Source organism: Mauremys mutica, chromosome 10 (genome assembly GCF_020497125.1).
Source record: "Mauremys mutica isolate MM-2020 ecotype Southern chromosome 10, ASM2049712v1, whole genome shotgun sequence".
Lineage (NCBI taxonomy): Eukaryota > Metazoa > Chordata > Testudines > Geoemydidae > Mauremys > Mauremys mutica.
Window position 1 is genome coordinate 19,838,442 of NC_059081.1, and position 14,785 is coordinate 19,853,226.

The 14,785-nt window shown below is 43.6% G+C and overlaps 1 protein-coding gene across 4 annotated transcripts in view; it reads right to left on the minus strand.

Moving 5' to 3' along the window:
• Positions 1 to 14,284, minus strand: part of NXPH2 (neurexophilin 2) — a 102,292-nt gene extending 88,008 nt beyond the window's left edge. For 3 of the 4 annotated variants that reach the window (XM_045032403.1, XR_006582647.1, XR_006582646.1), the window contains exons 1-4: positions 14,217 to 14,284; positions 7,442 to 7,530; positions 6,442 to 6,512; positions 5,389 to 5,511 (exon numbers count right to left, since the gene is read on the minus strand). In XM_045032403.1, the coding sequence (XP_044888338.1) occupies positions 5,389 to 5,442 (54 nt within the window). In that variant the 5' untranslated portion in view covers positions 5,443 to 5,511; positions 6,442 to 6,512; positions 7,442 to 7,530; positions 14,217 to 14,284. Of the gene's footprint in view, positions 1 to 5,388; positions 5,641 to 6,441; positions 6,513 to 7,441; positions 7,531 to 14,216 lie in introns of those variants that run through there. The other variant, XM_045032404.1, reaches the window with a different exon arrangement.
• Positions 14,285 to 14,785: the final 501 nt, after the last annotated feature.

Genomic DNA, 14,785 nt, shown 5'->3' on the forward strand with positions numbered 1-14,785 from the left:
AAGCCTAAATGTCTATGCTGCAATTTTATAGCCCTCTAGCCCAAGCCCCGCAAGCCTGAGTTAACCTACCTGGGCCAGCCACAGGTCTTTTACTGCATTGTAGACATACACCATGTCACTTCTGAAAATGGGATCTTGTCACTATTATCCTCTCTCTATCTCCATTTTTCCTATCTGTTAAATTAGGTTACTAGTAATTAGCAAAAATTATTACACATATTTATTGGGTATTTCAGCAGGGGTTGTGAGGCAAACATTATCATCCCCATTCTACAGATGGGGAAACAGAGATGCAGAGGTTGAGTGACTTGCTTGGGAAGATGCATTGTGATCTAGTGCATTAGGCTTGGGTATCACCATCAGGTCACCCAGGTGTCAGTTTTCTAAGCTGTCTTGCTGTGTGATTTTTTTTTAACAATATCCATAACTTCTCTGTACCTCAGTTATGCTACATGTAAAATGTGACTAATATTTACCTACCGCACAGGACTAGATCAACCAATGTTTGAAAATCATGTTTAGATCCTTATGTGGAAGATGCAAGGTATCAACATTATATTTCATTAATACAAACTGAAATATAATTCCCATTCCACCTTCTTAATATAGATCTTTCATGCCACGCAATGGAAATTTCACAACTTTGTTAATCCTACTACCCACAATGGTTGGTCTGTTTTAAACTTCAGTCTCCTTGCATCCTCATTAAACTACCTATACTCTACTGCATTAAGCCATGATAGACGTGGTTTTACGTTTTCTGCAGCGTCAAGCAAAACATCAAAATAAACAAGGTGAAACCTTGGCCCTACTAAAGTCAACAGCACAACTCCTACTGAATTCAATAAGAACAAGAATTGACCCACAGGATTTAAGGAGCCTGGAGAGTCTTGGTTTTCTATCTGAAATGCAAAATATCCAGGATTTGTCATGTCAACCAGCTGTGATTATTGCAGGCACAATTACCCTTACATAGAGGAGGCCTGGGTTAGCAGGGACAAAGAGGCACAATTCAGGTTTGAGGAGACCTTAGCACTGCATTTCATACTTTTCAACACATACTTCTGTTAATTGTAAACTTAACTTTGAATATACTAACTTTCAAGATGTTTGTGTTTCTTCTAATATTACAGTGTTCCAGTAAGGTTCTTTCCCCCTTACAATTGTACTTTTTTATCAATGACTTAACTCTATTTTAACAAAGACTGTGTCTGAGAATTTTGGATTGTTTGTCAAATCTAATTTTGAATAAAGGTAATTATTTCAGCTACTTAACAAAAATTAAACACAAATGGACTAATTTTTTACTGATTTTTCCCTTGGACTAATTTTTTACTGATTTTTCCCTTAAACTAAAGCTACATTAACCAGTCTTACTGAGGAAAAAGTTCTTAAATAAACTGCTCCATTGTGTGCGCACACACACTCACCAAACAAACAATTTAAAAATAACTCATTTGCTTTTAAAAGGTATTTATAAAACAACTGGCTCTTAGATGAACAGCATGTTTGACAACTCTGCCAAGTGAGAATGTTCATGGCTAAGTAAGAAATGAGTTTCATGAGAATGCTGACATAACTTGAACTATAGGCACTAGAAAGTGCTGCTATTTTATATTTATTTATTTCAAATTTTATGCCCAAAAGCCTCAGGAAGTAGAATTTGAAGAACAAGCAAGCAGTTAAACTACCCTGTTACAGAACCATTACAATGCACTGCACTAGCATTTGTCTATAACTGTGAAACACTGAGATAAAGAACTACTGGCCCATTCTTACAGAGATAAAGGAAAATCAGACTTGCATCCGTGATTCAAATGCAAAAATACATGACCATTAATATTACCTGGAATTAGGAAAGCAAAGGTGCGTTGTTTGTTTTTGTTTATTTGTTTAGGTAGTTCCACACATTTTAAACTATGGACCTATGTAAATAATTTTAAAATGCTGTTGTGAAACACACGACATTTTTCATCAGCAAAATATAAATAGGGGAAATACAATGAAGTTAAGAAAAAAAGCAGGCCAAATATCAGGAAAACTTGCTAACAGTAAAATTGATTAGAATGGGGAATAATCTCCCAAGAAGAGTGGAGGAAGCCCTATCTCTTCAGACTCTTAATATTACATTTGACAAAACACTGGCAAATGTACTGTAGAAAATAATCCAGTATTGCCAGAGACTGTAGTAGATGACCCTAGTACTTTAGTTCTTTCCCAGGTCTAAAGGGGTGATTCCATTATTCATAAAATATAATTACTAATGCAGCACTGTGTAATTGACAATTGAACATCTTAACTAATATTAATATTAAATGTAAAGCAATTGCAACTACTGGTTATAATACTGTAGCAGCTTTTTATTTTGTCTTGTTGCCATTTAGCCAATAACTGCCCAAATGAGTATTGACTGTGCACAAATTATCATTCTGACGTATATTGACTAGGGATGTATGGAGTAAACTGATTTATAAATTGAAGATACTCCTAGAGAAGTGAGTTAGCACACCTCTGTAATCTGATATAATAGCATGCATTCTCATTGTTTAATATACTTGAATATATAAAGTAGTGTGAAAAAGTGTGTATGTGTATACAGACTTCTATTTGCATTTGAAAGGCATATACTGATTTTGAACTGAAACTGGATAAAGTGTATTTTTCATTTTTAGTTCTAAATGCCTTAAGAAATATGGCACACTCACTTTTTGCATTTTAGCACCTTTTCCCATTAACCATGAATTTTACATACTTAAGTAGAAATTAACCTAAAAAATCATCATCCCAATCCTGTAAGAAATTTTGAGGTGAAGGCTTGCTGCTTATACAAAGTTTGCTGAGTCTCATTTTGCTCTATCACAACTCTAAAAATTTTAATTTTCTCTTCATTGGCTGAAATGCGGAACCCCTTGTAGTATATTAAGATTCTCTCTGTTGATCTTTGATGATTTAAAAAGATAAAACAAGAATTGATATTTAAATATCACCAATACCAGCTTGCTAAAATTCTACTAATTAGATTCCAAGAAGCAATTATTCATTTGAAAAATCTAATCTATATACCACCATAGGTACCAAGTGTTCTAAATTCAATTTAGTATTCTCGGTGTAGAACAAAATAACAATAAAACTATACCTTAACTTTAGTTAACAGAAGGCAAAGGCTAAATAAATATCCTGATATAATCCAGTATACCACATTACTTCGTACCCCTAAACTACCCCTAAAATCTAAGACATTCTTGCTTTGTTTCAAATTATTTTTGATTAAATTAATGATAAGGATTGCAGGATTAAGTGCCTCTAAAGCTTTAGTTGTTTGTGATGTAAATAGTAGAAAGGTAGAAAAATACCACCCCCCCTCTGAGTTATACAGCTTGTATCATCTGAGAACAGGTATTGACTTCATGTGATTTTTGTAGCATCAAAGAAAACATATTTTGATTCTTCAAAGTGATCAGCGTTCACACTAAACAGTTTTAAAGACCACAGCAAGTAAGTTCACATCATCATCCATAAAAAATGTGGAATACGACTGATGCCTGTTGGGACAAGTTTTAATCAGTCCCTTTGATATCTGGTAATAAAAAAGAAAAAGAAAAAGTGTTTCAATTTAGTTCTCTCCTCCTCAGCAATTTAGTAATCCATTTACTGCTTTCCATTCACATCCCTAACCCCTGTGTGTTGGTTAGCTAGAAACTGTGCTGTAAGAATGTGAAGAATGTAAACAGCCTTTTATTGTCCAAAAGGATAGCAGTGTGAAAGAAATGTGTGCCTTATCGCAAGACTGCAGCTCCGTACTTCATTGCCATGATAAAGTGCTGAAGCAAAAAACATTACAAGACAAGCACAATCCAAAAACGGATTAGAATTTGACATAAGCTTCCTCAAAAACTAATCAATCAACTCATGCTGTAATATTAGAATCCAGTTCTTAAGGAGGGTGTTTAATCCCTTCAAGGTTTATTACACATTCCCTATTGACTATGGTGACAAACTTTCAGATACAAGACAGCTAGGCAGAGAGGCAGAACTTTTGCAGCATAAATCAGAGATAACTGCTCACGTAATTAACATGCTCCTTAAAAAAGGCATTTTGAAATAAAATTACAATAATGTTTCCTTTGCTTTCAGGTAAGGCTGGCAAACTCATTTTAAGGTTCTTTATTTTCCCCCCTCAAATTCAGTTTATTTTTCACTAATATCCCAAGAACAAGAATTTTATTTTCTCATTAAAAGGGGTGTGCTAGAGATCACACTGTTTACACACCTATTTCAAATGAAGCATCTCATTTTAATTTCATTTTGTAGCTCCAGCTTTTTAAATCTCTATTGCCTAAACATACTACTTCAGTCACTCAAATTCTTTTGCATTTAAGGTATAATTAAACACTACTACACAGGCACATCTTTCTGTATCTAATCCAAATGGACAGAAATCCTTGTGTGGAATCCAACAAAGAATCATAAACTCTACAATAACTGTTTAATATTAAGTCAGGAAAACAGAAAAGTTCATAAGGACAAATAATTTTAAGCCAGTGTTTGTCATCCACTTCCTTAAAATAGTTAACTAAATTGGTACTATGCAATGCTAACCGCGGATCTAGAGTAAGGTTCAGAAGTGGAATTGTGATACTCTGAAGCATCACATAGCTCAGGATATTCAACATGTCCACAGTCACAGATATATCCTAAAGACAGTTATAGCTTCTATTGTTAGAAAGCATTATTTAAAATACAAGCCTTAGAAACGTGAAATCCCAATTAAACGTACTGAAAAATATTACCAAAAAATACAGAGAAAACTATGGCACTCTTAAAAGAGAATCTTAATTTACGGGACTGTAACATTCAGTTACTTAGGTGCAAGTTGTGGCTGCCTTTATTGCATTAAAGTCTACTCCCTATTTTATCTCCAAAAGGTTGGCAGGTAGACAACAATGATTACCTTTCCCAAGTAACATGACAGCAGTTTAATGGACAGAATATACAGATTGTGTGTTGAGAACTCTTATTTAGTTGCTCTTAGAGTTGCACGAAACAAGCAGGCAGAAAAGAGAGTGTTAAATGCCACGCTCCTAGCAAAAAGGCACCACAATCCACACCTAGCACGAATGTTTGATCAAGGGGCATGTGCTCCATTACTTTGGCTATCTGAGACTGGTTACAAAAAACTAAACTCATCCTAAATAATTAAATAAACCCTCTGCAAAGACTCTGGGTTACGGTATTTCTAGCCTACATAACAACCTGCAAAGGAATGCTTGCTGCTTTTGACACAGAGATAGATGCAAACGCCTTTCGGAAACGCCTTGGCTATAGATTTCCAAGGGCTCTGCAGTTACTTCTAGCATAAAGAATTTTAAAAAAAAGAAGCAGACTTACAAGCTGAAGGAAGCTCTGTACCACAATAAGAGGCAGGGGCTGCAGGTACATCATTCTGGCTTGGAGTCTAGGAGATGATTTCCCTTACTTGGATCTTGCACATCTCCACTTTGGGGGGCAGGACTGAGTACAGGGACATACCACTGTGATCACCTTAAGCAAAACACAATCAGGGAGAAACAACCCCCCAACCCATCCTCAGCGCAGCGCTCCGCTCGTCAGGCAGCGGGGCCACCTGAGCTGGCCACGGCAGAGCCCTTCCGTGCCGCGGCAGGACTGGACTGAGATCCGAGGGGGCCGTCGCCTCCCCCGCCCCCCCGGGGGCCGGGCGGCAGCGGCGGCAGCAGCATCCCCGCTGCGCGCGCCAGCCGGCTCCGGCGCTGCCCGCCCCGCGCGCGGGCGGGCGGGCGGCGCGAGGCAGGGCGGGGAGGAGCTTGGGAGCGGCGTGGCGGTGAGGAGCCGGCCGGGGTCCGGGAGGGGACCTGGGGCGGCGGGAGCCGGGCGCGCAGCGGGGAAGTGCAGCGCCGGGGCCGGGGGAGCGGCGCTCCGGGCGGGCCCCGCGGGGCAGGTAGGGACGGGCAGGGGCGCCGCGGCTGGGCCAGGAGGGGGACCCGCGGCGGGAAGCGGCCTGGCCCCGGGGGGGGGGGCACCTCGGGCGGCATCTCGGACTGAGGCAGGAGGTTCGTGTCCCCGGCCGCGGGATGTACCGCCGAGGGGGGCGGGCGCCGGGCACCTCCGCCCCGGGTAGCGGCTCCCAGCCGGGCGTGCGGGAGCGGGGTGGGGGATGGACTCACGGGCGCGGGCCAAGGGGGTCCGGCCCAAACCCCGCCCGCGCGGGGAAGGGGGGAGAGGCGGGGGGCGGGGGATGTCCCGCTCTGAGGAAGGGGGGGATCATGGGGGGGGGGGGAGGATTGGCGTTAGCAGAACTGAACTTTACTGCTAACCCTGAAGCCAGGCCTGGCCCGCCCGCACGGCTTTGCTGCAGGATCAGCACTGACTGAGTAAAGCAAGTTTACATTTTTCTCCCAGGGACAGGACACACTGGGGGATCACCTTGAACATCATTTCCATCCCCTTTGGCCCATTGCTGCTTCGTTGAGGAGATGGAGGTTCCAGCCTGGGTGCTTAAGACATTTTAAAACAGGGATGGAGGTGGTTAAAGAAAAGTATTTAAAATGATCAACTATTTAACCCCCCCCCCCCAGTCTCCCTGTTCTCATTGCTTTCCCCTCTAAAAGGAAAGGGAAGGTGGTTTGAGTTAATTTACACATTTTATCCTGACTTTTAAGGAGGCCCGCTGTATTTATAGTGCCCCTTTTCCCTTATAAATCTCTATTTGCAGCTCAGATACAATGCTGGAGAGCTGGGGCACATGTGGGAAAGTGTGTGTTTTGTTTTCAGTGTTGTTCTATAGGAAAATGATGCTTGGCAGAAGCAAGGCTACCCCACTACAGGACTTGCAAAAGTCAGTTTATGTTACAGGGTTTAGGCATTTAGAGCTAGTTATAGGTTCAACCCAATGAGATTTAGGGTTCAACCCAATGAGATTTCACTCTCTTCCCATGTGACTCAAGAATGTTCCCAGAAAGACTGACTATCCTTTATAAAATGCACTTTTCCATGTTACATACCTTAGCAAGGTCCATTGCTTCTTTGGGGGGAGCATGAATGCAGGTGACTGCACCAGCTGTTTCATTACAGCTAGGGTCCATCATCACCATAACTCTGGAGACACAACTTTCTCCAGGGGGATCAAAGCACACAAACACTATTAATTAACTCACCCCTCTGAGCTAGAACAGCATCTACGAGGGGAGGGAAAGTTCTTAGTTCAGAGCAGATTGTTTTCACATTCAGGAAAAAGAGTGTTATTGCTCATGTTACAGAAGAGAGGAGAATCTAGCACCTAGGTAATGAGATACATGCATGGCAAGTCAGTTGATACACATGTTTGAAAAGATCCAGGGAAGGAGAGGTGAGTCCAAGCAAAACAAACTAGGATTAAATGATTTTCTTTTAGTGGCTACAAAAACCAACAACAAAAACCACACACCTGGGCCAATTTTTGAGAAAAGGATAAGAACCTTGATGCTTTTCACTCTCTGTCCTCCGTCCCCTAAGTGCCAGATGATCAGTTAAAACCTGAAAAAGGAGAAGTAAAGTTTTGAAAACATGGTGTGTTCATGAGGCAAACTGTTCAGCTGAAGTTCCAGTGTGCTCATAGAATAGATGGGTGCGCTGAATACACCAACCTACTGCTTTCTGTGGAAGTGAAGTGGTAGTGCTTATATTTTTAATTGATGTGATTGTTCCGAGTTTGGCAGTGCCACATCTTTCTAATCTGTAATTTGCATGTGATGCGATATGCAACCTCTCTACCACCAGGCTGAAATTGGGATAGCAGCAGTCGTTTCATTTTTCAAAATCGTGCCTGTCATTTGCAGATTAGTTTCCCCCTAATTTTCTCCTGCCATGTCTCATCTTATTACTAACTCCATGTTCCAATTTCATTCTGACTGCCCCTATATTTTAAACTTCTCAAAGCCTCACTAGTAAATAAATGTTTAAAAATTCTTTAACTGTCCAGGAAAACTGGCACAATTTTACCAGATGATTACAATAATGTAGTTGTATCCATTAGTTTCCCAATTAGATTCCTCTTCTGTATGTGTCATATATGGAATTGTATTCTGTGCATGGGCTATAGTCTTAAATCTCAGGTATTCAATTGGGTCTGAAAAATTACACTTGATCCATAACAATAAAAATTCAACTAGTTAAACTCTAAAATTAGTTCATTTTCATCACACTCCGAAAATACCTTGAACAAACACAAATGCTCATTGAGACCATCCATTAAAATTCAATCTGCATATGTTCAGATATTTTTATAATATTTAATATTTTGAAAGTTCGCCCCAGTTATATGTTCATTTTAGATCTGCATAGTGCTGCATTTTTACTTTAAAAAAAACCCACTAGAGAATAGTCAATTTAAATGACATATGGATTTACACTTATTTAAGAAAATTTGAATCGAAATGTTACTTCCATATCCTGGGTTAAAAATAAATGGTGCCTTCTACAAACATATTTGTTTAGGGACTATGTATGTTAATTTCAATTAAAAGAAATTATATTTATCCACATATAAGTTAAACAATTATTAAATCAGCTAATGTATTAATGAGAGAGTGCCCATTTCTATCAAGGCAGTGACATCTACAGAGCATCCTATTCTATGCTGAGCTAGATAGATTACCATCGGACAAATGCATTCCTAAGCATAGTAGCAATAACACAATCTCTCTTCCCTCTAATAAATGGAAACATCTTGAGCGCTATCTGCTGTACAAAGGCAGTACTACCAACATATAGATAGAGACATATGCAAGCACATTGCAACATTTTTTTTCCCCCCCAAATCAGGGCTACATTATGCAGTAGGTTGAAAAGAATGTTATGCAATTAGTCCGAATTGTAAAGACTAAATTTGGATGAAGCATTTAGATAGATCTTTCTAAAATGAAAAGCTGTATGCTATAAATTCAAGGAAAGCTGAATTTCTGTAATTGGCTTTTAAACAATAGCGTTTAAACTAAAGTACTTTAGTTCTATCCGATTAAATACAAACAGACTCAATTTAAATTACATTAACATTGTCACACAAACTATCAAAAGTTGGCCTTAAATCATACTTTTCACAGATTAAGAGTAAATGTTTGTAAAGCGCTTTGAAGATGAAAAGCACTATGCACAGTAAATGGTAAGTATTCTTAATTGTATTCCATCCTAGAGAATTCACAGTTAAGAATGAAATGTTAGGTCTAAACTTTGCATTCCCTTGCTTTGGTGTGTTAGTGTCAACCTAAAATGTTGTTTGAATGTGGGTGTGTTAATTTTCTGGTCTAATTTGAAGAAAATAAAAAATCTTTCCCCGAAGATTATAAAATACATAAACTGCAGGAACAGTGCTGCCCTGACTGGAGGGTGGACTATATGATCCAGTACTGGGATGCCCAGAGTATGGCCTCAGTGACAAATATGGTCCCAAACCATCTCTGCCTGTAACTATAGGGTAAGGACAAAGATGATTAACAGCAGGTTTTTATTGCTAGTGAATCTAGTCAACAGCAACTTCTGTTCCTCTATCAAATAACATAAGCAAAAGCAAATAAGACTTTTATTTATCCCTGTGCCAGTGTGGCATTCAGTCTCACTCTTCAAGTTACTGTTCAAACTCATTTCTTTTGGTTAATCTTAAAGAGCATCCTCCACCCCACCCTTCTCCAGCTGTCCTCTAATTTTAATAGAGCAAATAAAAAGGAACAAAGTAGGTGCATACCCAACAATGAACATGTCAAGGGTCACCACTGAGGGTAGAGGGAAGAACAGGGGCCCACACAAGAAAGAAAACAATAATGGATGGAGTAGCTGTTAAATGGGTTCACTTTTCCTTCTCCGAGAGGTTCCAGAAACCAGTGCTGGGCAAAGGCCCTTACATCCGGGGTTCAACAAGCATCCATCTCGTCATCCCTTATATTCATTATGAAAAGCTGTAATTAGGGGAGTGGTTGAGACTTTGGATTGCAGTATCCCCATGTGACCATGGTCGCTGGAGGGGCCACACAGAATGCTCATTCGGGGCAAACTGCAAAGAATAGGGCAGATGATCCCAAAAACTGGTAATTTATTCTTATAATTAGATTCACCATGCCAGTAATAAAACAGCTTCTGTAATACCTTACTGGTTAGCAATCCAGCATTTGGCTCCCACCTAGACAGCCAGCTCTATATAGTGAGCGTTATTTAAAAATCGTATTCACCATATATAAAGTTCTACCAATCCCAAGAGATTGGACACATTATTCATCAGGTCAATGAATATTTTAGATCTTACCCAAATACATGCTCACTGCCAATTCTTATTAACTAAACCTAAGATTTATTAAAAAAGAAAAGAGTTACTCTGGTTAAAGATCATTATACATACAGATCTGAATAAAGTTCTTATATCAATTTCATAGTAGAGATGACGAGGCTGCTGATTTGTAAAAGTCCTTTTTCTGAATCAGTTGAATAGGTGATAGGCCAATAGGCAGTCCATGTGTAGAGTTTGTTCAAATTATTCCATGAGAATTCACAGGGATAATCCAGGGGCACCTGGAGACCTCAGTCTTAAGACTTGAACTTTTCCTGACAAAGTTTAAGCAGATCTGAGAACCTCAGAGTTACGAATACCTAAGGAATGGAGGTGGTTCGTAACTCTGAACAAAACATGGCTATTATTTCAAAAGTTTACAACTGAACATTGACTTAACACAGCTTTGAAACCTTACTATGCAGAAGAAAAATGCTGCTTTTAACCGTCTTAATTTAAATGAAACAAGCACAGAAACATTTCCTTATCTTGTCAAATCTTTTTTTAAAAAAACTTTCCCTTTATATTTTTAGTAGTTTATGTTTAACGCAGTACTGTACTGTATTTGTTTTTTTGTGTGTGTCTCTGCTGCTGCCTGATTGCATATTTCCAGTTCCCAGTGAGGTGTGTGGTTGACTGGTCAGCTCATAACTCTGGTGTTCGTAATGCTGAGGTTCTACTGTAGTAAGGATCAGGTCCTGAATTTCTTTTATAGCTGAAGCTCAGCTGTTAGACCTTTTGGCAGCAAGTGATCACAGCAGGTATTCTTTGGATGAAGAATTGCTTTGAAGTAAATCTCTATTTCCTAGGCACGCACTGGTAACTAGCTGCTTTCATTAGTATAAGGCAGGGGTCTCAAACTCAAATGACCCCGAGGGCCGCATGAGGACTAGTGCATTGGCCCGAGGGCCGCATCACTGACACGCCCCCTTGCTGCCCCTGGCCCCACCCCCAATCCACCCCTTCCATGAGGCCCCGCCCCTGCCCTGTCTCTTCTCCACCTCCTCCCCTAAGCGCGTGCAGTTTTAATAAATATATACACTCAGTAATGCACCTCACTCAAAGGACAAAACACGCACTTAGATTTACTGCCTAAGGCTCTGGGAGGGAGTTTGGGTGGGGGAGGGGGTCTGGATGCAGGCTCTGTGCTCGATGCAGGCTCCAGGCTGCGGCAGGGGGTGGGGGTGCAGGCTTTGGGACGGAGTTTGGGGATAGGAGGGAGTGCAGGGGTGAGGGCTGTGGGGCTGAGGGCGAGGGGTACATGATGCAGGAGGGGGCTCAGGGCTAGGGAAGAGGGTTGGGCTGTGGGGTGAGGGCTGTGGATGAGGGGTTCATGATGCGAGGGGGCTCAGGGCTAGGGAAGAGGGTTGGGCTGTGGGGTGAGGGCTGTGGATGAGGGGTTCATGATGCGAGGGGGCTCAGGGCTAGGGAAGAGGGTTGGGCTGTGGGGTGAGGGCTGTGGATGAGGGGTTCATGATGCGAGGGGGCTCAGGGCTAGGGAAGAGGTTTGGAGTGTGGGGTGAGGGCTGTGGATGAGGGGTTCATGATGTGGGGGCGCTCAGGGCTGGGGCAGAGGATTAGGGTGCGGGGGGATGAGGGGTTCATGATGTGGGGGCGCTCAGGGCTGGGGCAGAGGATTAGGGTGTGGGGGGATGAGGGCTCTGGCTGGGGCTGAGGATTAGGGTGCAGGGGGATGAGGGGTTCATGATGTGGGGGTGCTCAGGGCTGGGGCTGAGGATTAGGGTGCGGGGGGAATGAGGGCTCTGGCTGGGGCTGAGGGTTTGGGGTTGGAGAGGCTCAGGGTAAGGGAAGCCTGCCTTGCCAGTACTGGCGGAGGGCAGGCACTAGGACCCTGCACCCTAATCCTCAGCCCCAGCCAGAGCCCTCATCCCCCCACCCCCTAATCCGCGGCCCCCGCCCGGAGCGCCCCCACATCATGAACCCCTCATCCCCCCGCACCCTAATCCTCTGCCCCAGCCCTGAGCGCCCCCACATCATGAACCCCTCATCCCCCCGCACCCTAATCCTCTGCCCCAGCCCTGAGCGCTTCCCTTCCCCCCCCCCCAGCCCGGCCCCGGCGGGTCCCGCTTCCCTTCCCCCGGCCCGGCCCCGGCGGGTCCCGCTTCCCTCCCCCACCCCCCGGCCCGGGCCCGGGCCCCGGCGGGTCCCGCTTTCCCCCCCCCCTTACCCGAGCGCGTCTCCGGCGGTCCCGCTCAGAGCCGCGTGGTGAGGGGGCGGGGCTGGGAGCTCCACGCCGAGCGCAGCGCTCAGCCCAGAGCTCCCAGCCCCGCCCCCTCCCCACGCGGCTCGGGGCGGGGCTCAGGCGCTCGGACGGAGACTCGGCGCTCTATGCGCCGAGGCTCCAGGAGAGGGGCGGAGGCGGGAGCCTCCGCTTTTCTCTTGGGGGCCCCTGCGGAGCTCCCCTGGGGAGCTCTGCGGGCCGCAGGGAAGAGCTCCGCGGGCCGCATGTTTGAGACCCCTGGTATAAGGCAATTAACCATTTTAATGGCTCATAGGTAGTTGTAGCGGCGCAGTCACTCCGCTTCGGCCCTGAAGGGGTTAAAACAGCCCTGGGAGAGGGCTGCCTTGGGGAGCCCATAGTAAAAGCAGCCCTGGAGAGGGCTGTGGCTGGGAAAAGGAGTGAAAGCACCTGAGTAGCTGACCACAGGTATGGCCAGCTCAATCGGGGCCAGCTGGCCCTTATAAGAGGGCTGGGGGCCAGGAGCTGGAGGAGTCTATCTCTAGCTGTAGAGAGAGAAGGACCTGGCTGCCTGGGAGCTCAGGGTACTAGGAGTAGAGCAGGGCTGGGGAAAGGCAAGAGGAGCTGGGGAGCTCCAGGCTGGCAATTCCCCAGGCTGCAGGCCTTGCCAAAGGCCAAAGCAGGTACAGGGGTTGCAGAGGTAAAGGGCACCGGGGTCTGGGAGGGACACGGGGGCCTAAGGTAGGGGAGATGTCAGCCAGCAGAGGGCGCTCTGAGCTGGAAGCAAGCTAATTCCCAGGGCAACCAGCAGGAGGCGCCGCACCAGTGAGTCGTCACTTCGCTACAGTAGTTTACTACAAACTTCAAAGAGAAATAAAAACAATGATATTATTACACCACAAGTTTCATCTAAATGTTAACATCCCCATTTGTTCTGTGAATCAATAGACTATAGTAATGAAACATAACAGCCAGGAACCGAAGTTTAGCACCTACAAGTTAATTAGATTGCATTGTTAAATTTCTAATAAGCTATAGGTAAACAGAGACAAATACAGTTAGGCCTTGGCTACACTGAAGCTTTACAGCGCTGCAAGTTTCTCGCTCAGGGGTGTGAAAAAAACACCCCCCTGAGCGCTGCAAGATACAGCGCTGTAAAGCGCCAGTGTAAACACTGCCCCAGCGCTGGGAGCGCGGCTCCCAGCGCTGCAAGCTAATCCCCACGGGGGAGGTGGAGTATGTGCAGCACTGGGAGAGCTCTCTTCTGGCGCTGCGGCCACACTCACACTCACACTCACACTGCGCTGCGGCCACGGCAGCGCTTTGAAGTTTCGATTGTAGCCAAGCCCTTAGTATCTACTTCTAATTTTCTGAAAATACAGGCTTACATTTCAAGAACTCTAATCATTTAACATGCCTTTGCTAACTATCTACAAGGAATGGCCCTGATTACCATTTCAGTACTTTTCTAATATGTCCTTACAGGTTGATTTTGGATGACGTAGCCTGCTGATTGCTTAACATGCTGATGTTACTCAGTTCTACATCTCATTTTTAGCGACTGCACACACTACATATTTATTATTTTCTCACTGAGAAGAACAGAGGATGGGATGAATTAACCTGGCTGAAAATGAACTGATTTAACTTGTTTAGAAGAGTGGTCTGGGGAGGCATTTACATCATTGGTTGAGAGTATGTGCCCACCTTTTATCAGAATGATTTGTCTCCTGAGTGTTACTGGATCCATTTTTGCCCTGGATTAGTAGGTAAACATAGGGGTGTGTACCTTTCATTCTCTGTGGCTGACTGGAAGGCTGCAGCCATTTCTGTCTCATGCAGACATTCTAATGATCATCAGTGACATTGTGGTTCAAGAATAGATAATCACAGTGCATTGTACTTTGAAGTCCACCTTCCAAGTGAAATTAAAGATGTTGGTGTTGATCTTTAAAACTCTGTATTTTTTTGGGACTTAAGTATCTGGGGATCACCTCTCATTCTATACTCCAGTGTGACAGTTAAGAGCTGCTGTGTAGATTCTTGAGTTTGAATGTTTCATAGCTGGGCTTCCAACAACTTGCCTGAGGTTCTGTAAGAAAAAAACAGGGCACATGAGCCTGATTCATTGAAATCAGTGGGTGTTTTGCCATCGACTTCAATGGGTACTGGACTGGGCTCATTTGATTACTGATTCAAATCTCAAGTGTTTACCTAACTCAGTTACACCATGGCCGCCTCTCCAGTGGAATAAAACAGTGTATGCTCAACTCAGG